At 34.4% G+C, this 27,718-nt stretch overlaps 1 protein-coding gene across 4 annotated transcripts in view; it reads left to right on the plus strand.

Moving 5' to 3' along the window:
- The first annotated feature begins 4,447 nt into the window (after positions 1 to 4,447).
- The window catches only part of LOC147391150 (uncharacterized), a 33,686-nt gene continuing 10,415 nt past the window's right edge, over positions 4,448 to 27,718 (plus strand). Inside the window, exons 1-6 of one of the 4 annotated variants that reach the window (XM_086457592.1) lie at positions 4,448 to 4,767; positions 7,803 to 7,845; positions 8,169 to 8,222; positions 19,344 to 19,407; positions 27,311 to 27,367; positions 27,563 to 27,669. In XM_086457592.1, the coding sequence (XP_086313718.1) occupies positions 4,589 to 4,767; positions 7,803 to 7,845; positions 8,169 to 8,222; positions 19,344 to 19,407; positions 27,311 to 27,367; positions 27,563 to 27,669 (504 nt within the window). In that variant the 5' untranslated portion in view covers positions 4,448 to 4,588. The remainder of the gene's footprint in view (positions 4,768 to 7,802; positions 7,846 to 8,168; positions 8,223 to 19,343; positions 19,408 to 27,310; positions 27,368 to 27,562; positions 27,670 to 27,718) is intronic. The other 3 variants (XM_086457594.1, XM_086457590.1, XM_086457591.1) reach the window with 3 other exon arrangements.

Genomic DNA, 27,718 nt, shown 5'->3' on the forward strand with positions numbered 1-27,718 from the left:
ACGGTGCCACCATGCACTATTCACAGTGCCACCGTAAGCCACCGTATACTATTCACGGTGCTATCGTGAAAACTAAAAAGTGCCTGAATTTTTTTTCTGATATTTGTTTTGGATTCCTCATGCTTTTAACATGCCAAAACGACTACTTATGACTCCCGTAACTCCTTCAAACGAAGCGGGAAAAAAATAAACAAATTTTCGTCACGATAGGAATGTTTTAAGTATTCACGTGATATCTTTTGCATTACTTTGAATTGAGTTACATGGCTCTTCTTATGTTGTCGAGGGCCTTCATGTATGAAAATCTATTTTCAATTTCGAAAACTTTGGAAAATCGAGTTTTCGACACTTAGCCAAATTTTCACCGATTTTTCTAGTTTTGACAGTTTACCTTCGCATATCTGTTGGGACCTCATTTTGAATAAGCCTTCGATGGAAGGCAAAAAATGTCTTTGAAAGATTGAAAATGAATGATTTGATTTGAAAAGATGAAAAATGATAATGTCAAGAGAATGAAAAAAAAAAGATGAATCGATAAAATATTAAAGTCACACCCGAGGGGTGATGTTTGCATTTTACATTGTATGTTGTATGTAGGTTGGTGAAAAGATATCCAGGTTATTAATGAAAGGATTGCATATTTATTTAAATTTATGTTAGCGCAGAGGCTCCGAGTATTGTTGTTTATTTTAGGCCGGGTGGCCACAGTTGCATGGTAGGAACTAGATATCCATTTTCAACCCTATTCTGTTAATTTCTCTTTTGTTTTAAATGAAAAATAATATATATATATATATATATAGCTATTTTGTGAGTTGTTAAATGGTCTGTGAATGCCTGAAGGGATAGTGCGTCACATCATCCGGAGGGATGTACTATCCTGGGATGTACGGTAGGGACCACCAAACTCATACGTGGTATGAGACGCGTATGAGAGTGGAGTCACAACTAGAATCCGGGTCCATTCATTTCTTATCTTTACCAGTGAACGTGTATTGTAAAGGTGGTCGTATACGAGTGGAGTGTTATTTTGGGAATCACATGCACGCTTGATAGGCATAGACGAAGATGATTAATTAGTGATTACTAACAATCTAGTAGTAGTCGAACGTTTTGACATATCGAAAAGAGACCCATTGCTTACGGTCACGTCAAACGGCCAGCCTGAACAGGATAAATGGTTTCGCAAGTGTGGTAAACAGCGACCAACTACAAAATCAGGAACTACAATGTTATTGAGGAATATCATATCCCGACTGGGAGCGATCCAGTCGTGAATCCCAACTCTTTAATTCCAATACTCCACCAATTGTATTATGTATCTGTTGCTATATTTTAAATTATAAACTGCAAAGTATGATTGTTATTTCAATGTGATGAATCATAGTTGGATGACAAATGAAAATGTATAATGATTATTGATGATTGATGCCATGTGAATCTTTAAAACTGTTTAGTTGCTCATCCCCGACTATATGTACCAGTTAATCGTATTTTCTCTTGTAAAACCTTGTATTTGTTAAACTGTTTAGCATGTTTACTCGAACATGTTTAGGGGAGGTTATTAGTAGGAATTGGTTGTGGACTTACTGGGTAACCATCGTTACTCACCCTTTCCTTCATATTTTTTTTAGTTTCAGCACTTGCAGTTACCGAGACAGGCGCAGAGTCGTTAAGTAAGAAGTATCTAGTTAGTCAGATCGACGATCAGAGTCTACAACTTGGTAAGCACTAGGGCTATATCCCCTAGTGTTGTCAGTTTCATCCAAGATGTATATAGTCTTTGGGTTGAGAGTTTAGGTCAATGTTAGAGTGAGAGTATTTTTGTAATCTTGTATATTGTAAACTTTCGTATTACATTTTATATAGTCAGAATTTGTGGTATATCAGATTTCGACGCTTTCGAGTTCCGTGGAACGCTAACATAAATAGGGGGGAGCCATGTCTGAATTTCAAGATGGCCTTGGGATTTGTGTTAGCATTTTGGCGGGACACTACATTCTGACACATCGAAAATAGATTCATTCCTTACAGTCACGTCAAACGGCTAACCTGAGCCGAATAAAAGGTCCCGCAAGTGTGGTAAACAACGACTAGCCACAAAATCATGAACTAATATTTATTATGAAACATTATGTCCCGACTGGGAGTGATCCAATCGTGAATCCCAACTTTCTAATCCACTACTCCATCATGGTGTATTATGTATCTGTTGCCTTATTTTGGAATATAAAATAAAATGCATGTTTAATGTTTCCATTTGGTCAATTAGATTTGTATAAAAAGAAAATGTTATAGTGAGTACTGTTGATTGATGTAATGTGAGTTTTAAAATGTTTAGTTCCTCATCCCTGGCTATATGTACCAGTTAATTGTAGTTTCTTTTATAAAACTTTGTATATTTTAAAATGATTCAGTATACTTATTTGTTCATGTTAGGAGAGATTATTGGTAGAAATTGTTTGCTTCCCTATTGGATAACCATTGTTACTTATCATTTCCTTATCTATTTTTTTAGTTTCAGATTTAAAGCTTAACGAGATAGGTGTAGAGCACGAATAAGGATTATCTAGTAGGTCAGATAGACGACTAGAGACCTCTTCATGGTAAGCACTGGACTATACCTAGCGGCGTCCGGTTATCCATATAGTAATATAGATTTTGGTTTTGAGCGTTAGGAATTTTATTAGAGTAAGGAGTTTCTATATAATCCTGTATATAAATTTCTTCTTCCAAACTCTGATTTATCATACGTTATTAGATGTATATAGGCTTCCGCTATTATTCTATTTTGTATGTATATATGCAGGATATAGTGTATGTTGTTTATCAGGTGTAGGTATTTAACGCCTTGTAATGCTAATATAAATAGAGGAGACCATGCCGAAATTTTGAGACGACACCTAATGCCTCGAGATCTAACATGGGGATTTGTATTAACGTTTGGTGGGGTGTACAAGGCATGAAACCCATTGGAAATACTAGGCACCTATTCAGATCAAAGACTCCATTAGGCACCCTGTGGACTCCTTCAACACTTTTCCGGTCAGTTTTGGAGCCTATCCAAATTTTGACGGCCTTCTTTTATTTTTAATCTATTTCTTTCTTTCTTTCTTTCTTATATATATATATATGGAGGCGGATCATGAGACATATGTAAAACACAATGGTTATTCAAAATATGGGTTAGCAGGTTCGGATTGAGTTGTTTTTTTATTTTTTTGTGAGGATGGTCTCTATGTAGAGAAGATCATCGTCACAAAAAATCAGATCAATCTAAAACTTCTACGTCCATCAAAAGTGGTTTAAAAATTATTGGCAAAAAATCGACGGTCCACATTCTACATCACTTTTAATAGGGTTAAAAGTTTCAGATTGGAGTGATTTTTTTAAGGATGATCTTCTCATTATAGATATCATCCTCACAAAAAATAAGCTCAATTCAAAACTTCTAACCCATATTTTGAAAAATTGTTATTATTACATTGTTTTTACATATGTCCCATGATCTGTCCCCTATATATAAATAAAATTAAAAAGAATTATTAAAATTTCCATATAACTAAAAACCATTAAGAGCTCTAAAGGAGAGATTCTTTAGAATAAAGAAAGAGTTGATAATTGGTTCTTATTTATAGGTTTAAAAATCCCTCCAAAAAATTTAGAAAGCAATGTGGGATTTACAAATTATTTGAAAAAAGAATCAAAAAGTACTTTTACAATTGTCAATCCATGTGAAAAGATATGAACCAATAGAAATGTTTTAAATAAAAAATACTTACTTTTACTTTAATAAAAAAGTACACTAATCACAAAGTAACTTTCAAATATGTTTTAAATTAATTTTAAATATATATTAATCAACATTTATTTTAACAATATATAAAATCTCACGTTCATTTTTCATTTTTTTTTAATTTATTAGAAAACTCATCCGAGATGACTCGGTATTTGGCATGGATGAGATGAGACATGAAATCGAGTTTTAAAACTAATTTGTAGGGAAAAAAAAGGAATTTGAATAATAATGAAAAAAAAAGTGCTGATTGAACTTTGAACTCACTAACGGGGCATAGGCAAAAAACCATAGATTTTGTTGCTCGGGATACACAACCACCCATCATTTGTAGTTTTTCGACGTACAATTGCATATCCCAAATGACAAAATCTATGGTTCTTCGCGTATGACATGTCAGTGAGTTTTTGAGTATGCCAGGTTGAGTTAAAAAATCAGTAGTAAAAAAAAATCCTAATAAAATAACTTGCTAGGTGGCATACTCAATCAACTCACTGACGTGGACAAATTTGAAAATCGTAGATGTTTCCGCATCGGATACACTATTTCATGGGAAAGTGCAATGGTGTATACCGAGGCGTACAAATCTACGGTTCCAAACTTGTCACGTCAATGATTCAATTGAATATGCCACCTGGCGAGTGATTTGATCACGACTAAAAAAATGGCCTGAAACTTACGCTGGTGTCTCGCAGGTTGTTCTTAGTTCTTACTTTTTAAGCATCTTTACCTCATTTTCTCCGACGTCTTTGGATAATCTCTGCAACTGCTTTGAATCTGTGATTTTCGAAAATGGCAATTGGAGATGATTTATTGAAACTGGTTATTCTCGTAATGATTATAAACCGAGTTGAGTCAAACTCGGTTTTCTCCATCTGCGATTTCAGCGTTCTACACAAAGAAAAACTATACGACTTCAGCTTGGCTTCTCCCACCTCGAAATACCCTCATGGGGTCCTCAGCGAAGATGGGTACACTCTTCTTTCTCTCTAATTACTCTATTTTGTAATCTGGGTATCTCTTAGTTTCGGTTTTCTTTTGATGTTTTACGAACGGTTTCATATATATATATATATATATATATATATATATATAATATGCTTTTGTTGATTTCTCAGTAAAATTTTTTCACATCAAAGCATAGTAAGTAACCCAGTTCTTCGGATTAGAAAATTATTTGGGGGCAAAAATCATCCATTTCAACTTTCCCAAAAGAAGCCTATATTGTTATTGAGATTTGAAGGTTGAAGAATATAGAATCTTTGAGGTTGAAAATTAATTTGTTGATTCGCTTGGTTTAATTGGCTGGTCCCTTTATTTTCCCCGAATTTTGTGGCAATTCATAAGAACACTTTTGGGAAAAACTTTCAGATGCCATGCCTCAAAAAGCTCTCTAATTGATTTCGAGTCTATCCAACATATGCTAAAACTCAAGGTGTAAGTGTAACTAAATGAGTGAAAGGGTAGTGAATGAGAAGATGGTCCACTGTTTTGTCAAAGGATTTATACAACAAGTTAATTGTTGGGAATGGAAAAACCTTGGCTGATGAGATGATTGTATTGACAATATCAATTAAATCAAAGAATGCAACCATCAGAAGATCAAAGTCACTCCATGTAGTCTTTGTGGTAAATGACATCATTTCTCCATATATGAAATTCACATAAATTTCTTGTGAAACTCTTCCAACCTTTGTTTATTTCTCTCTCTCTCTCACTACTGGTTGATTCTCTCGATAATGGTTGCCATGATATTGATTTTTTATGTTCTTATATTGAGATCCCATGGTTGTCGAAATATCCAACCTTCACACATAGAAAGATGAAAACTCCTTTTTATTTAGATAAGGCATACATTTAAGTAACCAATCTTTAAGGAGGACTCTCGGAACCAAAAGTTCTTTCTAATCCTAATAAAGAATTAGACCCCTATTTGAACTGGATATCAATCTTAAATTGAGGTAAAATATTGGTAATTCCTTTCCACCTACCAAACATTATTACACACGGAATGTTTGTGTAAAATATGACTATAATAATGATATCCTCTTTGTGTTCAAGCATATCCAAAAATATGCTTTTCACAACATGAGAATTGAGCTCATCACTTCCTTATTAAAGATTTGGGACGGAACTAACACATCCAAACACTCTGGGGAGGAGAGAATATTAGAGTATTAGGAAAATGGATTAAAAAGGACTCTTAGCATCAAGAACATGAGAAGGCATGATTAATGAAGCAACAAGACGTAAAACATTTACCCCTAAAATATTTTGGAACATTCGTATTCAACAATAGAGCACGAGCTAACCTCCAAAAATCTCTATTTTTTCTTTCAACAACTTCATTTTTTTGAGAAGTATGGATGTACAAAATTTGATTCAAAATTCCATTTAATATAAGGTAAGATTTTTTTTTTGGTAAGTAAAGGTAATATTATTAAAAAAGGGAGGACACATTAGACATAAATTGTTCCTGTTATTATATTGTAAAATGTGCACATTTAGAACAAATCGTGATTTCAACATGGAAAGTATGATAAAATGAAAAAAAAACTTGAGTTCAATCCTTCATGAGGTACAACCATGTCTAAAGAAATAATCAATAAAGTAGCAAAATACCTGAAACATTACAAATCGACTTTTGATTTCAGCATGGAAATTATGATAAAATGAAAAAACTTCAGTTCAATCCTTCATGAGGTACAACTATGTCATCCTAAAGAAATTATCAATAAAGTAGCAAAATACCTGAAACCTAAAAAACTTAGAATCTTGATCTTAGGAAGCATGAAAGATTTGTGGGTAAACTCATGTACTTGACCATTACTAAGTCCAGCACCATCTTTGTAGTTGATGTTGTCAATCAAATTATGCAAACTCCACATGTTCCCCAGATGGAAACAGGTGTAAGCATTCTAAAATATCTGAAAAGAGCACTGGGCGGAGAAATTTTGTGCAAAACAAATGGTCTACTCAAGATAGAAGGTTATTTGGATCGAATTGGGCTGGATCTTCTTCAAATAGAAGGTTAACTATTAGGTATTGTACCTTTGTTGGAATCCTAGTGACACTTATTCGCAATAAGCAAAGCGTGGTTGACGTGGCTAATGTTGAATCTGAGTATAGGGCAATGTCTCATACTGTGGTGCCCCTCATATTATGGTTGAGGTCCATGATGATTGAGATGGGGTTTCACTTTGAAAAAGCTATAAAGCTATATTATGACAATCAGGAACAATTCATACAGAGCTTGTTATTCATGTAGATAGGTACATTTGGGGGTTAGACATTATTTATGTGAAATAAGGGTAAAAAAGTATTTTGGTTTCTATCACTTATACGTGGAAGTTTTGTAATATTGATGAAGTTTTTAATTTGAGAGGAGATCTGGAGCCAAAATATATATCCAGGAGAATGTGGCCCCTCTTTTTTCCCTTTTTTTTTTCTGGCCTCTTGATAGGTTTAAGTGTGGAGGCGGAATTTTGATCCTAGTTCCGTGGTATTACCACAAACAGACTTTACCAACTCACTGAGGTGGCATCTTCAACTTAAGATCCCCTGTTCTCATTTGTTCCTATATCTTCTCTCTTCTCTAATGAAACCCTAGAAACTACACCTTGTACCGTCTTTAAGTATCTGATTGTATATGGTGGAAGGGCTAACTAAATGGGCTCAATCTCAGGATTTTAGGACAAGAGCTAGCTTAATGATAAAAACAAAATGATGTTTCCTTCCAAACAAGGAGTAAAAAGGGAAATGATGTTGTATTTAACACAAATGTTTTTTAAACAAAAAATGGTAGTTTTTCCTTCTTGTTCAATGCGTAATTGTTTTCCAAAATACAGATAACAAGTATTGTTTTCCTCCTCCCCTTCAACATATAATCTATGTTGGAGAATGTCATTTCTATCTTTAGTCTGTTCACTAACTTTGATAATATATCAGAGATTCCATAGTATTGATCTTTGCTTCTAATTAGCAAAAACTATATGGCCTTTTGCAGATTTTACAAGGTTGCGGGGAATGAAACTTTTCTCTGGTTTCAGGTTGGCCCCAACAGGTTAAACTTTTCCTTATTTTTATTTTTTATAATTCAAGTATAGCCAGAACATTATGTTAACCATTTTGAGGAACCAGAATTTCTCTTTCTGCAATGTGTGCGTAGACTCACAATTAAAAGAAATAATTTGTGAGTGTTCTCATGGGTTTAAACATTATAAATTTGCGAAGCACACCACCCCACAGTGCTGGTGTTGAATACAAAAAATATTTGATATGGTGAATCGCATGGCCCATATTCTGTTTTGTATCTGAACCGTTCTGCGGTGGAATTCTCATTGATATTCTGATCTTTGATTATATGGAACAGCTTTGCGATGGAATGATCTTCAACCACTACCCACCAAGATGTTTTGGCTGCCAGGTGATGGATTTTGATTCGACAGATTTATTTCCAGTATATTGATGGAGCATGCAGTAACCTCTCCTTATTTTCAACATTAGCTCTCCTTCATGGCCCTAAAATGTATCAAGTTTAGAGATCATCATTACTAAGGGAGACTCTAGAATCTCCAGTAGTTAGGTTTCCATAATCAAAAGGTCCTTGGAGACTTTTCTCTCTGGGGCCAGCTGACTGAATCTGTTCCTCCATCCAATTTTGTCTAGAGCCATGTATTCTTTATTGAAAGTGTGTTCATATCCTCTTTCATTACCTCGACCCGCATTCTTTTGGGTCTTCCTTTCACTCATTTAGAAACTTAAACTTGCATATTCCTTTTAAGCAGGAGTTGTAATTGACCTTCATTGAACATGCCCAAACCATCTCGATCGACTATCTCTTAGTTTATCGTCTATTGGAGTTATTCTTACATTTTCTCGAATGGATTCATTTCTAATTTTATCTTATTTTTTTTGGTCTTTCTGCCCATCTATCTCAACACCCTCATCTTTGGCTGCCTAACATTCTCCTCCTTAAGGCATAGCTAGTCTTGAACTCATTGTTGTATAAAAGTTTCCTTTTAATATGATTGGTATGTGCGGTCACATAGCATGTCAGAAGCGCACCTCCACTTTAACCATCTAGCTCTGAGTATATGGGCAAAATCTTCTTCAAACTCTTTATCTATGTGTATAATGGACTCGGATAATGAAATGGTCGTTCTGGGGATTTGCCGACTATCAATTTTTACTGGACATTCCTCGTCATGGGTATCAATACTAAAGTTACACTCCACATATTCTATCTTGGTTTTTTACTTATTCTAATGTCCTTCATTCTTTTTCCTCAATAAATCTCTTCTATAATTCTAGTTTTCTGTTGACTCCCTCTCTAGCATCATCAACTAATATTACATCATCCACAAGTAAGATACACCAAGGTACTTGCTCATGAATATGAATAATTACTTCATTTTTAACTAGAGCAAACAAATACAACACAAATCTGATCCCTGATGCATACCTATTTTAACCAAGGATTATCAATCAAGAAAGAAAAATATTTAAACTAGCATTAATTTGTCTCCCCTTCATTTTCTCTCACACTTTTTTCACAATCCTCTCATACATGTTCTTAATTGTGTCAATATTTCTGTTTCATATATGTTCTTAATTGTGTCAATATTTCTATTACTCATTTGTTTCCCAATACCCTTCAAATTAACTCTCGAGGTACATTTTAATATGCTTTCTCTAGGTCAATAAAACTGTCAAAGACTTTCCTCAAATCATTAGATGAATTCAAGAGTTAGAGGGGTCTTGATAAAGGAGGGGTCTCTAGGTGGATTTGTATTGATGGAATGGAAAATTGGGTAGGCCGTTGTAATTTTTGACTTCTTGTTGTTCGCTTCCTTTTCTTTTCATTCTTTTGCTCTTTTTCACTCCTGTTTTCTTGCCCTGGTCAAAAAAAGAAAAAAGAAAAGTGAGCAGATATTAAAAAGCAATAGCTGGTTGTTATCAAATTAATAATTTTCAATCTCTTCTTATTGTTTATTATTCTTTTATTGCACTAGATTAAGGGTGTGTTTGATAAACAAGAGTTGAGTGTGCTAGTCGCCAACTCGCGCGAGTTGGAGAATTTGGTGCGTTTGGAAATATAAAAACCGCAAGTAGGCAACTCACCAACTCTCCAAATCTCTTGTCTTTTGTGAAGTTCAACATTCACCCTTAGGGTTGAATGTTGAGTACATTCATCTCACTAGTCGCAGCAGGTACTCTGACTCTCTCTCTCTCTCCTTCTTCCTCTTCCTGTAAGACGCAATAAGACATGAATCCCTGATGAGGTGTTTGAAGGCAAGAATGAGAGATTGATCACAATTCTGCCATCAATTGAGAGGAGATCTTCAAAAGCACTATTAGGTTGGAAATCGCAGTGGAGAGACCTCCATTAGAACGATCGAATGCTATTTGTCTGCTGTTGATTTTTTTTTAAACTCTTTTTGTTGATTTTCCTCTTCAATCCCTTGTTTCCTTTCTTGTGCATCAATGGCACCCAGAAATTGGAACCAGCAAAGAAAGGGACTGCACAGAAGACATTTTTTGTTTAAGGCTAGCCTTACTAAGTTAGTAAGGTTTCATCTTACTAAGGTTCATGGAGCTCATCTTGTGGCATCCAAAACCATGATCTGATGCACAAGGATGTGTAGGAAAAAATTATATTTACTTTGAAAAAAAAAAAAAAAAAACCTAAAACTTAATTTTCACCGTTGAATTTTAATTTTAAGTTTGGGAATTTGGTGGCCATCCATTTTCAAAGCCGTGGATCAAGCACAAACATTATTATTATTTTTAATTTGTTTGTTGGATCTGAGTTTCTTCATGAAATCTATAAGACTGTGGTTTTGGATTGCCAATTTGGAAATCCATTTGAGCTTAAAGGCCCTTAGCAAGAGTTGAAATCTTACTTAGTTAGTAAGTAAAGAATTTTCCTTTTCCTGTCATTTTCTTTTGCTTCTGTGTACACCAAACACCAACGTTGTTGTTAACCTTCTGTTTCAACTTTCACTAGTTGAACTTTCGAAAGTTCAATTGTTAGAGTTCCAACCTCATGCCTAACTCTCCTTTTCCAAACATACCCTAAATCTATTTTTGCAGGGCCGTGTCTGTCTTGCTTCCATCCTTTAAGAGTGGGAAAACTTCAATAGAAGGAGATTAGAGAAAAGAAGCGGAGAAGAAGAGGGAAGAAGAATAGGAGAAATTAGAGATCATGATTAGTTCTCATTACTCCATGAATTCTTTTTATTTATTTTAATATTATTTAGAGGGACAGAAATACCCCTAAATATTTAAAGAAAAGACTTTCAAATACATAGAATAGTTAAATGACCATTCAACCATTTCAAAATTAAGGACTGACAAAATGTTGGACCTAGTAAGGAACTAAGAATTGACAGATATTGCGGTTTTAGGTAAAAAAATGCCTAACAAAAGCTGCTAAAAAAGTCTGAGGTAGTGAATTTAGTTGCCCAAAGCAGAATTTGACATAACATTGGTGCAAAATTAGCAAGGGAACTAGTTGTAGTGTTAGCGGCTAGGGGATATCAAGATCGTATTTGTAAGAAATCCTACTGTATGTTTTTTGATAGAATATGAACACTTAATGTACTAATACAAAACTTTGTTGTTAGATATTACCTGAAATTTAGAAAATGATGAAAAGCTATTACAATAAAGTTGGTTTTGACTCAAGATCTAATTCTAGCTCTTTGAACCTCAATTTCTATTACATTTCTTTGAGTGTAACCTGGTACACAGATATTCTCATTGTGTTGATAGATGTGGAGACCCCCTTGGACAGACAATAAGCATGTTATGCAAATGACATAGAGTTAGTGGAATATACGAGCTGTAGGTTAGAGAGCCACTCTTTGATGGTCCCACCTTTATATGTGTTAACAAATTTGACCTGTTTATTAATTGGTAAGGTTGTAAATGTCCATTCTTTGATTAAAAAGTGGCAAGTTTGTGTAGATTAAGAGTTTAATGAGAAGAGTTGAAGAAGAGAATATTGGAGATACGTGGGAGGAGTCAAAATTGACTCCAACCCTAGCAACACCATCCGTTATATATCATAATCAAATAACAAAAGTAAAATGACAATACTACCTATTAATAATAACTTATTACTCCTAACACTCCCCCTCAAGCTGGAGAATATATCATATAATCTAAACTTGTTACGAATATAATCCACTCTACTACAACCGAATGACTTGGTAAACAAATCAGCAAGTTGATCTTCATATTGCACATAAGGAGTAGCAATTCACCACTTAGGAGTTTGTCACGAACAAAGTGACTATCAACTTCAATATATTTCGTTCTCTCATGAAACACATGATTATAAACTATGTTTATGGCTGCCTCATTATCTTAAAAGAGACTTATAAGTATTTCTACTGTAAAGTCTATCTCTTGAAGAAAGTGTCTCAACCAAGTTAGCTCACAAGACGTGTGTGACATAGCTCTTTGCTTTTGGGTCGGTCACCTCACCTCTGTACAGTTTTCTCTTTTTCTTATAAAAAAAATGTTTCGCCTGGTAATGATGAGGTAGTTCCACTTCCCCAAAAGTCTTCTATTCCTGCCAGGATTACCAAAAAGATCTTCCTGATCAGTTATCAATTTCTATTCTGGATCCATTGGAGAATCCATAAGTTTAGAATCAAGTAAACTAGTCTCATTTAATAAATCTAAAGTATATTTTCTCTGTGAGATACCAATACTGCCAACTGAATGTGCAACCTCAATACCAAGAAAGTATCTCTACTTACCAAAATCTTTAGTATGAAACTTTTGTTATAAAACTAACTTTAATTCTCAATCCCAACAACATCATTGCTTATCAATACAATATCATCCACATATACAACTAGAAGAATGTACCCACTATTTGAATGAGAATAAAAAAGGAGTGGTCTGTCCAACCCTTTGACATCCCAAACTCAAAACCACATTACTTAATTTTCCAAACCATGCTCGTGAGGACTGTTTCAAACCATAAAACGCTTTTCTTAGCTTACATACTTTACCAACCTCCTCCTAAGCAACAAACCCAGATGATTGCTGCATATACACCTCTTCCTGCAAATCACCATGCAAAAATACATTATTCACATCAAGTTTCATACAGGGGTCACCTAGACATAGCAACTAAAGAGATAATAACACAAACATGCAATCTTAGCCACTGGGGAGAAGGTATCAGCATAATCAATTCCATAAGTTAGAGTATAACTCTTTGCAACTAGTCATGCCTTCACTTTATCAACTATTATCAGGGTAGAACTTAAAAACATAAAGCCATCTACAACCCACCACCTTCTTTTCAGGAGGAAGAGAGACAAGATTCTACACATCATTGTTATGAAGGGTATCATTTCCTTTTTCATTGTTGACCTCCACCCCGGATTTGATAAGGCATCTTAAAGACACTAAGGAATATAAATAAAGGACATCGACAAATAAAAGCGGAGAAAGAAGAACATAATGAAGCATATGACACAAAATTAGCAATGAAATATTTAATAACACAAAAACAAGTATCTTTACACTGAGTAATAGGTAATTCATCTGGAAGTGGAGCTGGAGAAGTAATTGGATTTGTAGTTGAAAAAGATACTAGCATTGTTGGTGTTATAGTGGGCCTATAGAACACTTTAAGAGGTGGAGCAGTAGGAATAAAACCAAGAATAGGCAATGTAGCAAGAGTAATATTAGTGTCATTAGAAGATGTGTCAAAAAAATATGGAACAAACTCAAAGAATGTAACATCCGCACATATAAAATATTTCCACGAAGTAGGATTATAACATTTATAACCTTTTTGTGTATGAGAATAGCCAAGGAATACACATTTTAAACTTTTCGGACCTAACTTATCTCGACCAGGTCCCAAAAATAAACAAAACAAATACATCCCTAGACACATGGAGTAAGATGAAAGATATGCTATCAAGAAATAATACCTTATGTGGAGATTTACCCTCAAGAATAGGAGTAGGCATCATGTTGATAAGATAACGAGCAGTGAAAATAGCTTCACTCCAATAAGTTTTAGGAACTTTCATTTGGAATAATAGAGCACGAGAACATTTATTCGGAACAATAAAGCACGAGCAACTTCTAATGGATGATAATTATTGTGTTCAATAATCCTATATACAAGAAGATTGATGAATAATTCCATGGGAATGAAGATATATAACATAATGACCAAGAAAATACTCTTTAGCATTATCAGAATGCAAAATGCAAATAAGCACACCAAATGGAGGTTTTATTTTCATATGAAATTATTTAAAGATGGTAATCAATTTTGAACGATCTTTCATTGAAAACAACCAAGTCATTCTTGAGAAAGTATCCATAAAAGTAACAAAGTACTTTAAAACAAGGTACAATGGAATTTTTGCAGGCCTCACACATCAAATTGAATTAAACGAAAAGGACTAGTTTCTCTACTACTTACACTATTTGGAAAAGAAACAGGATGATGTTTACTTAATTGACACGCTTCATAATCAAATAAAGACACACAATTCAAATTAAGAATTAAACTACGTAGAATCCTAGAGGACGGGTGATCGAGCCTATATTGCCACTGAAAAGCGACAAATGATGAATGAAGTGTTGTACTACTAGGAGCACGATTCAGATAATATAGACCATCTTCTTCGCCCCTTTCACCAATCGTCTTCTTCAAAAAAACACAATGGTAACACGACTGAGCATTGTAATTTCTTTACTACCATGAGCCCCTCGACCACCACGAGTACCACGACTTATATGATCTCCAAGAACCGCTAAAGCTGATTGATTACTACTAACATTGCCACTATCTAATAATATGTCTATCTTAAGTTGAAAGAAAACATTTGTAAGAGATGGGAGATTATGGCTACTAAAGATTTGAGATCTTATTACCTCATATTCTGGTTGGAGAAATGAGAGGAGTCAAATGACATCCATATCTTCCCTTTTTTTCTGCATCATGCGAATATCATCAGTAATATGTTGGTACTGATTAAGTTCTTCACGCATTTGCGTCATAGAGGCAAAAGCTTGCTCTATGGTATTGTCATCTTGCTGCATAGAAAAGTGCTCTTATGTGAGCTTATAAATCCAGGTGATGTTATTTGATTCAGAATACATGTGTCTCACCTGTTCTCATACATCATTTACAGTGTCCAAGAACATAAAGTTTGCATTATCTATGGTTCCATACTGCTCCATAGCTATGCCACAATTTGAACATCTTCTTGCTCCCATACATCTATCATATTCGGATATTTGGAAGTAGGTTTATCTATCAATAAGTGGTTGCATTTTCTTTTTACCTTAAAAAAAACTTCTACTACTTTAGACCCCTAAATGTAATTGCTTCCATTAAGTCTAATGGAAGTCATTTGAAGCCTTACTAAGTCTTGAAAAATCCTCGTATTCGTTTTCTATTCCATAAATCAACTAGGAGAAAACAATAAAATTGTTCTATGATTTTCCAATGCTTTCTTCACAAAATTATTCAAATGTATTTGAATGCTTTCTTTATAAATTTCCTATTAGCAAAAAATCTCCCAAGCATAGATTTCTTATAGCCAAGATGTCACGTCTTGAAATCCCAACACGAATCCCTATGATTCATCAGTCAGAATATCGAGGTGTGAGGTAACCAATCACACAACCTGATAGAATATTCACAAGCAATAATACTTATGGAAAAGAAAATATACGCAGCGGAACAAACATTGGACTAACATCAAAACAAGAGTCTAGAGTAAACGGAAACAACCGTCAAACACTAATATCATCAAAATCCTCAATCTCATAATACATTAGATTTCAAAAATTTCTAAACTAACATAGTTCTTATCTACAAGCAAAAATCGTTAGGATCCTCTACTAATCCTCAAAGACACAGCAGTGGCAAGACATCAATCTGGTCCTCCTTAGGGACCTCCTCAAAGAATCCTCAAAGAACGGCTCCTCAATAGCTGAATAATCTGTAAGGGGAAAGATAGGATGAGTAACAGGGGAATGTTACTCAGCAGGATGAACGCCGTTCTAACAGCGAGTCATACATGCACGAGTAATCATTTGAACAGTTAAATAATGCACGTTTTTCATAATGAAACATATGATAAATGTCTAAGCATACTCAGTAAACAGTTATAATAATTTCAATCTATCATTTCTATCATTTAAAGGAATCTATGCATTTTTCAAATAAAAATATCTATCAAACATTACAAAATAAAGAAAAAATACATAATAAGAACACGGCGGTGTAGTCGATAAGAGAGCAGAGGAACACGTCGATATAACTGCATTGACTATGGCAATTCGTTATTCTAGACTTTCAATCTGATGTGGAATCTTATCGATATAATCTGATTTTGTAGCCGGTCTAGCATACCACAGTTGGATGACCATTTATTCGGCTCAGATTGACTGTTGACCAAGAATCCAATACTGAGTTTAACTAACGGTGAGGTCGACCGTTTGACGACTACAAACTAACAATGATTATTAACTAGCCCAGGAGACCCCTCGCGTCGAAGTCTATCAAGAGGCAACAATGCATGTGAACCTCGCGTACCTCTACACTATACAGAGACCGCCTTTACATACAACGTTCCCCAGAAAATAAGTAGGAGAAATTCCCGGATCTCATAAGCTGTAATATACTCTAAGGTTTCCCATACTACCAAATAGCATATGGCATCTAGCGTTATCCTAGATTGACTCGCTGCTTTCGGATACACAGTAATGTGTCACTCTCTATGGGTTTCCTACGAACCTTTTCTGGTAAACAAAATAGTTTATTTTGTATATAGTATATCATTTTTTTTAATCGAAAATACAAATAAGGTTTAGTAGTGCCTTCCAGTGACAATCATTTGTCATTTCCATCCATCAACCATCCCATCCCTCTATCTATCTATCACGTTTTACATGGCATGGCCACTACGTAGAACTGGAGACACTGTCCTATCAATTAGTCGAGAACATACGTTCTCTCTATCCATCCATCAATCAAATCGATCAATCTATCATCTAATTTCCTACATATCTATCAAAGTAATTTCACTTTTAAAGTAATTTGAAACTCATAAGCCATCAACCAATTCTATTCGATGGCTTTGATTGAGTCGAAAGACTCGAAAAATACGATAAAGCCATAAGACGTAAAAGCTGAAAATCTATTAAAATTTTGCCAAGTGTAAAAAAAATGATTCTTTCAAAGTTGTTAAAATTGAAAATGGGTTTTTGTATATGAAAGCCCTCGACAACATGAGAAACACCATATAATTTTTACTAAATTCAAAGGAACGCTTAAGATATCGCATTTTGAAAATCTTGCAAAAATGTTGAATTTTATGTTTTGTTCTTGAAACCAAAAATCACATTTTGATATGATGAGATTTGGATCTTAAAACCATTTCCAACGTTTCGAAATGGGGGTAAAACCTTAACTTCATTAAAGAATTTAAAGCAATTGAAAATTACTTAAATGTTTTTAATGAAATAAAACTAGGAAATAGGTATACATACTATATGGAAGCAATACAAATAAAAATTTGAACTAAACTCAACATTTGAATTTATTTATTTATTTTTTTCCGAATTGTTTATTTTTCGTCGAAACTTGACAAAAATCGATACAAACCTTATACTATTCATCAAATGTATAAAATACATAAAATACATCAAATAAACTAAAATAAATAAAAAATAACTATGCAAACATGATCCAATACGTTTAAATATGTATAAATGTAATGAAACAATCGATCTATCGAAGATCGCATGAATTTTCTATGAAATTATTGCATGACTAGAAGGTAGAAGGGAAGGCAACCTACTTCAGGCTATATTCGACGGTTGAACAGAGTTTAAGATCAACTCCGGTCAATCTTCAAAATTTTCTTCTGACGAAAATCGAATTTTTTTGCGTCCACGCGTAGTCCTTGACGACGTGCACGACTTTCCTTCTTGCGACAAAGCTTGAATCGTTCTAGTTCGGCGTAGATCTGCGTTCTAAATGTTGAGGGAAAATGGATATGCTTTGTTTGGAGAGGAGAATAAGAAAAAATTAGATTTTTCTAATAGAATTCAAATATTTATAACTTAAGTGGGACGTAAGCGTCATTTCGGGAGTTGTTTTTTCTCGAATGCCGATTTAGATAATCTTATATTCTATTTTGGGTTATTTTTCAATACGAATCTAATGGTATGATCGGATTCCTCAAATTATATCTCTAAAGTGTCGTTTACTAATTTGGTAATTACTTGATGCAAAACTTGAGGATTTAGTAACTTTTTCGATTGACTTCTGATTAAGTCGTGCTTACAGGCTAAAGTATGTTTATTGACTCTTCTGAATCTATTGGTGAAATTAATTTTCCTCAAATATTAAAAATTAAAGGTTCATACTTTTGAATCAACGTAAAAACTTAAAATTCTTTACTTGAGATACATATTAAGATTTTCAGGTTATTACACAAGATGTGCGGAAAACCTAAAAAAAAATGAGAGAAAGTTCTGGTGAGATTGCATCACCAAAAAATTGTGGTGAACTCTGAGAAATCTCTCTGGGTGAAATCAAACAGGACAGAAGAGATTGAAGAATTGATTTTAGAGCTCAAACACTGCTACAAATACTTTTTACTACACCGGAGAACCACAAAACTTACGTGAAAACAACACTAACCGTTAAAAACTCCTTAGATCCACACACATAAGGATCTACATGCAAGCACAATTACAATCACAATTCTACGTCCACATGGAGGATTAAATACATACGTTTTGTTAACCTTCAATTAGTCAAGAAGAATATGATTTTTTACAAATCAATTAAGAAAGAGTAAAAATAGTGAAACAAAAAGAGATTAAAACTCTTATGATCTGCGCTTGGATGCCATGTAGATTAAGAGTTTGAGGAGAAGAATAGAAGATTGGAGAAACGTTGGATGAGTCAAAATTGACTCCAACCCTAGCAACATCAATCCATTATATATCATAATCAAATATTAAATACGATACTGCTCACTGCTCATACTAATAATAACTTATTCCTCCTAACATTTTGCAAATGTCCATTGTATATACTTCTTTTGTGGACCTTCCCTATGTTTCTTTCTGTCCTTCTAAAAGAAAGCAATGGCATGGGTGCTTATAATCTTCTATTAGGTTAGTTTAATATCAACAAATGGGGATATCATCCCTTGGATGTGACCACATGGATGGTTATCCCATTTGTTCATTGTCATGATGGTTCGGTTGAGAGGTGCCTTAGATTTTGTTGTACTTGTATACCACTTTATAATCAATTTGCAAGAATCTTGTGTATTTGCCATTTTTCACAAGGGTTGGAAGTGGCATATTTTTATGATTGAAAGTATCATATGCTGCATGATCAATTTAAAAATGGTGGTATGTTTAATATTAATTGCAAGCATCATCCATCCGATAACAGTAAATATTCTGCCACTATTACCTACCTTCATGGATTTCTCACTGATTTAATTGACTTGATTGATTGTAGGATTGTGGGGGTCCCTCGCATTGTGGCATGAAATGTAGTGCACTTGTGGCTAATTACATAGAAGGTAAACAATTTTTTTGTGGCATTTTTTGTATGCAATTCAAAGTTTTCACACTTGGCAACTAAATATAGTCATGAAATTTATATTGTACTAGAGCACATTCCTTTATTTTTTGACATTTTAACAAAAATTATCTTCTAGAAATATTAAGCGAGTTGATATCATGATCTGGGTTCAAAACTCACTTTCACCCATTGATTACTAACTGCTAACCTCCTTGCCTATTAAAAAGTGGTATATAATGAGATGTATTTTCAGTTTATCAATGTTGATATCTACTAATGAGGAAATTTCATAATATATTTTTGACATAGAAGCTTCTTATTAAAAAGTGTAGAAATAGTTAAGACTTGTAATATGTTATTTAGAGGAGGTCTAAAATAATATTTAGTTGTATGGGGGAGGATATTATAATTATGGGAAGATTATATATAAATAGTGAGAGGGGTTGATTAAACCCTAATCAAATATTTTTTCTCCCTAATTTTTCCCTCTCTTTTTAATCGATCAAAATTTTTTTTCCTCTATTTCTTTTTTCCTTCCTCTATTATTCAGAGATTTGTTCTACAACTTGGTATCAGAGCATCAATCTTGGCAAGAATTTTCAATTTTTTCTCGTTCCATCTATCACAAACCTTGGGGCGGACGTCATCCGTGAGATGCTGACGTCAACAGTTTAGGGTCAAAGGTTACGTGCAGTGTTGTTAAATGCGATCGCATATGCCATGATGGCATATGCAATTTAGGGTTTCTGGTTCATTATGCCATGACATATTACTTCAATGGGCAATGATTTGACTATTGGAGCATTAAATTCAAGTTTTTTTTTAATCTATCTTCTCCAACAACTACCCTATTTCCATGCCCTATTCATGCATTATTCTAAGATATTTCTTTTGTTCTTTCGCTTACATGTATTCTCTTTAAATCTTATTTTTATTTTATTTTTTCAAAATATTGAGTTTATGCATACTAACATAAGATCATAGTATCTAATGATTAAACTATTAAAGCAGAATCTACTTTAATTACCTAGAACTAGACCTTGATAATTAAAGTAGGCCACCTTCGTATCATGAATAATTTATATATTATTCACTATTTAGCTTCTTGAGTTCTTTTATTCTTCTTACTAAGTGGCTAAATGTAATTAATTTTGTTCAATTTAAAAAATGAGTGCTATCCAAAATCCAAATATATTGTTATAGGTTTGTTTTTATTTTCTTATATTTTTTGGTTTTTTAAACATTTTCCCTCTTTTTTTTCTTTTTTTTTGAAATAAAAAAAATATTTTGTGCAATATGCGACTGCATATGCGCACAACATATGCTGGTCACATATGTTGGTCGCATATGCTATTTGATAACATTGGTTATATGGTTTGAATCACACACTAATTTATGGAGTTTTTTTAGTAATTTTTGTGCGATTTTTTGGATGAGTCTTTGAAGGTGTTTTAGCAGATTTTCAGAAAAAATCGAAAAAAATCAGATTTGATGTTTCGAGTTTATCTGTTATACTGAGGGCTTTTTGATTTGTTTTGTTGGATGGATCTAGTCATTGTCAAAATTCTCTACATAATGGAAGGGATTTCATTCAATTTAGAGCATTTTGAAGTGTCGGCGAAGAAAATACCACCTTATTTTTGCCGCCCATCACTATTTTTCTGATTTTTTTGCTATACTTTGTTGCCCTAACTTTGATTCAACACTTGCACGGTTGTTATTTGTGCTAAATATGTCATGTACAAGTGGTTCTAATGTGAGTGGATCCAATTTTGGGGTTCTGACACTTATTCCTCCATCAACAGGTTATGGAAATAATCCTGGAGCTTAGATTACGACGGTCAAACTTGATGGTACAAATTTCCTAGAATGGCCTTAGTTCGTTAAGATGTATATCGGAGGACAGGGGAATATAGGATATCTTACCGGTCGGGTTGCGAAGCCCAAGGAGGTCGATCCGATTTATGATCATTGGGAACGAGACAATATGATGGTGATGTCGTGGTTGTTGAATTCCACGCAACCCCAACTTAGCAATAATTGTTTGTTTCTTGATACAACAAATCAAGCTTGGAAAAAGGTCAATAGAGCATATTCTCAGAAGAAAAATGTCGCTTGTGTCTATCAACTTTGTCAAGATGTGACCAATTTTTCGTTTAGGGGAGAAAAGCCTGGTCACATATTACTCCACCCTTCAAGCTTTATGGGAATAATTGGATCATTATTAAGTTATCAAATGGAGGAATGATGAGGATGTTGAGGATTTCCGTAAACTAATCAACCAGAATCGAGTTTTTCAGTTTTTGGTTGGCTTGCATCCAACTTATGAGTTTGTTTGGGTTCAGATATTGGGTCGTGACTCCATTCCACTCATTGAGAATGTATATTCTCTTCGGCAAAGTGAGGAAAGTCGTAGGTTTATGATGCAACTTCTATCTAAACCACCTCCCACAACTTTTCTCTCCTTTGTATTTGGGAAAGATAATAAGGGAAGGACTAAACGGAGTGGAAAAGGAGGCGATGATAAGGATAATCTCCGCTATGATTATTGTGGTAGAACCCGACACATTAGGGAGACATGTTGGGATTTGATTGGTAGACAGATAGTTTAACAAGGGAAAACCTCAACTTCAAAAGCCTAATGCTCATGTTGCTATCCAAGACCATCCACAACCCAGTTCCATTGCTTCTAACTCTTCTACTGAGTTATCTACAACTCAAGAAGAAATAGAGCGTCTGAGCAAGCTTCTTACAAAGCTTGAAGGATCAACTAGTTTATCTTCTTTTGCCCAGTCAGATATGCACGCCTCTACAAATATTGTTAGTTTTCTTTACTCCCGTCCCTCTTGGATCATTACTCGAGAGCCTCTGATCACATGACTGGTATGCCTTTCCTTTTTTTCTTCTTATCGATTATTGTCAGGTAAAGACAAGATAAAAATAACAGATGGTTTTCTTTCTACCGTTTCTGATATAGAGGACATCAAAATTGTTAACTCCTTGTCTTTATCATCTGTGCTTTATGTTCCTAATACGTTCATTAATCTTCTGTCTGTGAGTAACTCACAAAATCCTTACATTGTTCTATTACATTCTTACGTGATCATTGTGTATTTCAAGATTAGGATCCATCCCCTAGAAAACTATATGTCGCCAAAGATGTCTCATTCTTTGAGTCTATTCCGTACTTTCATTCGACTGCTGCTCTTCAGGGGGGAGATGGGTATTGAAGAGTGGTAGCATCAAAATCAAAATCCAGTACTGTCCTTGCAAGTTGTGGCTCCTCTGCCAATTGATATATGTAATCCGGTCGTCTGTGACTGTGTCATGGAAAGTTTCTATGTCAGGTGAGTCATTAGATAAAGGGAAAGAGTTGCGAATTTATTTTCGTTGTCATAAGACAATTCAAAAAGACTCTCGCTAATTACACCATTGTGTAAGGGAACACGATCTTGCACTGTGCATCCTATTTCTAACCACATTTTTTATTCATCTCTATCTCCTTCATGTCATGCCTTTGTTTTGTCTATTTCTTCTGTTCCCATTTCTAACGATATTGCAGAAGTTTATAAAACTTCTGAATGGAAGAAAGCAATCCAAGAAGAAATGAATGCTCTATTGAAGAATAATATAGGGAGATGGTAGCTTTGCAATAAGGAAAAGTACCAATGGGTTGCAAGTGGGTGTTTGTTGTAAAGCACAGAGTTCATGATACAATGGAAAGGTGCATAGTAAGATTTGTTGTATACCCAAACCCAAGGGGTTAATTATGCCAAAACATTTGCCCTAGTAGCCAAGATGAACACTATTAGGGTGTTATTATCCCTAACTACAAATTTATCTTGGCCTTTACATCAATTAGATGCGAAAAATACTTTTTTAAATGGAGAACTAGAAGAAGAAGTATACATGCATTTTCCTCCAGGGTTTCAGACTCCAGAAAGTGAAGGAAGGGTATGGAGATTAAAAAAATCAATTTATGGGTTAAAATAATCTCCTCGAACATGGTTGAACAGATTCAATAAAGTAGTGAAACAAGTGAGTTACACTCAAAGTTATGCAAATCACACACTTTTTTGTGAAAAGAGATTGATTTCATCACAGTCCTTATTGTATATGTTGATGATATTGTGGTGACAAGAAACTGCCCTCAAGAGATATAGAGGTTGAAGAGATTCTTAGCTTTTGAATTTGAAATTAAGGATCTAGGAGATCTAAAATATTTCCTTGGAATTGAGGTAGCTCGATTTAAGAAAGGTATATTTATTTCCCAAACATAAGTGTGTTTTAGACTTACTTCGTGATATTAAGAAACTTGGTGTCAGACTTACAGATACTCCAATGGATCCCAATTAAAAGCTTGATAACATAGAGGGGTGAACTATTAACAGATGTTGGGAAGTTTTGGAGACTGGTAAGCATTCTCTTGTACTTGCAATTGACCATACCAGATATAGTATATGTGGTTAATGTTATTAGTCAGTACATGCATGCCCCAAGAATTCAACACTTTGAAGCAGTAGAAATAGTTCTTAGTTACCTAAAGGCTGTCCCTGGAAAGAGGATTTTGTTCGCTAATCATGGCCATTTTAGAATAGAAGTATTCACAGATGCAGATTGGTTTGGGGTTAGAGATGATTGTCGATCTACCTCCGGGTATTGCATATTTGTTGGAGGTAACTTAGTTACTTGGAGAAGCAATAAACAAACTGTGGTTGCTTTGTCCAATGCTGAGACAGTATATTGAATCATGACTCGGGGCACTGCAAAGATTCTTTGGCTTCAAATTTTGTTAGGGGAACTTGGTGTGAAAGCCAGTGTTGTCAAATGCGATCGCATATGCCATTTCCAAACTATTTTTCTCATATGTTACCATCGCATATAGAAAAATATGCTATCTGCACAATATGTGATGGCATACTTTTTGAACACACACACACACACACACACACACACACACATATATATAGATATATAGATATTTTATAGCATAAACTCATTTTTCTCTTATAAATATCCCACTTCTACCCCCATATTCCTTTTACAACATCTCTGCTACCTTTTAATCTCTTTCTTACCCTGACAAAGCCTCCAACTATTAAATCTCATTACATTTTCTAATACATTCTCTCATAATATAAATATTCTCTAATCTTTACTTTACAATATTACCCTCAAAGTCAAGTCTTAACTTAAGTCACTCTCTCACTTTCAAGACTCCAAAGAAAAAGAAAAGTACTCAACATTTTCTGCATTTTTTCCTTTTTTTTTCCTTGCAACATATGCCACCGCATATGTGATGTGAAATGGCATGTGCAATGTGTGGAATAGCATATGCAAGCAACATGTGTTGATGACACATCGTCGCATATGCTGGTCGCACATGGTTGCATATGCTATTTAAAAACATTGGTGAAGGCGGTAGAACCTTTTAGATTTTATTGCGATAATAAAACAACTATCCATATAGCCTTTAATCCAATCCAATATGACTGTACAAAGCATATTGAGATTAACAGACACTTTATTAGAGAGAAAGTGGAGTCAAAGTAATGTCTCTCTCATATGTGAAGTCAGAAGATCAATTGGTAGATGTGTTGACTAAAGGGGTTCCAAAGAAGAACTAGATGAAGCTCTTAGCAAGTTGGGTATGATTGATGTCTATGCCCCACGTGAGGGGGAGTGTAGAAATAGTTAAGACTTGTAATATGTTATTGAAAATGTGTGGGCATACATGCAAATTGCAAAATCAAAAGTAATGCATCTGAAGATGCGAGACTTCACAATCCAACATGTTTCAACTTGGATACTTCCCATGTTTAGAAAAATCAATGATAATTGGTTTATGATCTTTGTTTAGTAAGACAATGCAGCCATATTGTCATCAAACCCATACTAAAAACTGTGTACTACATAGTGTGTTTTTCTTATTGCTTGAGACGTGTAACAAATACCTAATCTTTGTCATGATATACTTCAAATTGGTCAACTTAAACCATTGCGGCCTCCTGTAAATTTAAGTCCAACAAAGAATGAAATTGCAAACATTTAGGTCAAGGTAAAGTATTGAAAACTTTTTTGTGTCCTTGTTTTACCGAAACATTTTTTGGCTGATGATTATTAACACCACTATAATCCTCATGTTAAGTTTTCGAGCTCTAGTATGTTTTGCAACTATTGATTTTGTATATAACTATATATGCTTCCCCCCCCCCCCCCCCCCCCCCCCCACACACACACACACACACATACACAAATTCTGCTGCATAGCAATTAAAAGTAGCAAAAGGGCCCATATGATGACCTCTTATACTCCTAGGGTGTGTTTGGAAGCAGTAGTTAATTGGATTTGGAGTAGGAGTTGGTTGGGGTTGGAGTTGTTGAAGTTGGGAGTTTATTCTAACTCCTTAAATGAACTCTAGTGTTTGGTTTCCTGTAGTATTTCAGTCGATGAATGGTTCTCGCATTTGACTGAGATCCGATACGACCCCTCTATTACTGGAAAATGTTATCATAGTCAATAAAATTCAATCGAGTCAACGGGGTTTTATATATTTTGATAAACTAAATTAATTTTGGTAATTTAAATATTTATTATCTTGAATAAATATGATTAATTTTGTGATGAAACATATTCCAATCTAGGGCTCAAAATGGGTCGACTTTGGGTCAGATATGAGTATATCCATATTCAAATCCAAATTTTTATTCGGATCTGTATCCGAATTCCATGTCCTAACCATATCAATTACACTAAATTTGGATTCAGATTCGACCCGACCGAATTCCTTGATTCGGTTTGAATAATTTTGGACTGTTTAACATTTTGTTTGTTATATTTTTTTCTATTTGTTGTATAATTCTATTTTACTATTATAATTTATTTATTTTCTAAGAATTCATGTTATAATAAAGTAGTAGATAAAAGATATTTTGAAAATTAAAAAAATAATTTTCAAAGCAATATATCATTTGGATCTAGGCAGATATAGGGATGGATCTAGATCCGGATCCGACTTAGGTTAAGGGACATCAACCATATTTGACCCATATTTTTCTTCGGATCTACTCCAAGGGACCAAACCTACCAAATTCGGATCACTCGAATTTCGGATAAAATCCGGCCCATTTTATGCCCTATTCTAATCACCTTATTTTATTAAAAAATAATAATTATTTAAATAGGAATCTAGATCATAATTAATGTAAAGTGAGTTGAATGGTTTATATGACAGCTGTCAATGGGTTGGGTTTTGGCTTGATCTAGCTTGTTGTGGACCGGGTTTGGGTTTAGTTATTAAGTCCATTTAGCCATCGGGCTGGGCTGAGCCTGTTTAATAATAGGGGCGGGTTTGGGTTTTGGATGTTGGCCCAATGGGTGGCCCGGCCAGCTATACTATATTAAATACAATATTTAATAGTCTTATTATAAATTAATAATAATTCCATTACCTTCGTAGTGTCTTTGAAAATGGGTTTCGCCTAGCCAAATGTAAGTGGAAGTGGACCAGGCTCGGGCTAAGGTTTTATTTATTAAGCCCGGCCTGATATTTAGATGGGTTGGGTTCGGACCTAATTTTTAGCTTAGGCCCGAACCCAGCCCAGTCCATTGACAGTCCTAATTTATATACTAGATGACTCAGGTGAGTCAACTTGATTTTTGGGATTAAAGATTTTTGCCTGGAATTGTAAATCCCACCCACATAGGTACGAATTGTAACTCCTTTAAAAATGGGAGTTGAGGACCTTCTTGGAGTTGCAACTCCATGGAATTGGTGAACCAAACAACCAATTAGTATTCTAAGGTGGGAGTTGTAACTCCAACTCCCATTTCCAAACACGCCCTTAGGATCCTTCACAGAAATTTAGAGATTCTGATGGTTCTAGTTTTTTTTTTGTAGGGTATTATGTCTGCACAACCATAGGACGATCGTCGAGCACAAACATTAATCTCATTGGTAAGATTATTTCTTTTTCTCCCCTTACATTTTCTTCATTCTTCTTTTAGAGCATACAAAGAAATGCACTCAAATGTAACTGTAGTGATCATCTTGCTTTGCACTGTAATTTTTACTTATATACTTTCTTATGTTACGATTGTCAACTTGTCACTTTTTTTTCTAATTTTTTTATTTATTTAATGAATTTGACAGATAAAGAGAACCCTCAGATGGGTGTGATTGTTAATATGTCAAGTACGGGCCCAAAGGTTAACTGTTCCTTATCAGTATCTGTTTTCTGTGATTCAAATGGAGTTCAAGTGAGTTCTGCTTCCTCCTATTTTGATGCTCTATTACAACATAATCGTA

This window comes from Akebia trifoliata, chromosome 11, assembly GCF_017979445.1.
Source record: "Akebia trifoliata isolate Shusen 1 chromosome 11, ASM1797944v1, whole genome shotgun sequence".
Taxonomy (NCBI): Eukaryota; Viridiplantae; Streptophyta; class Magnoliopsida; order Ranunculales; family Lardizabalaceae; genus Akebia; species Akebia trifoliata.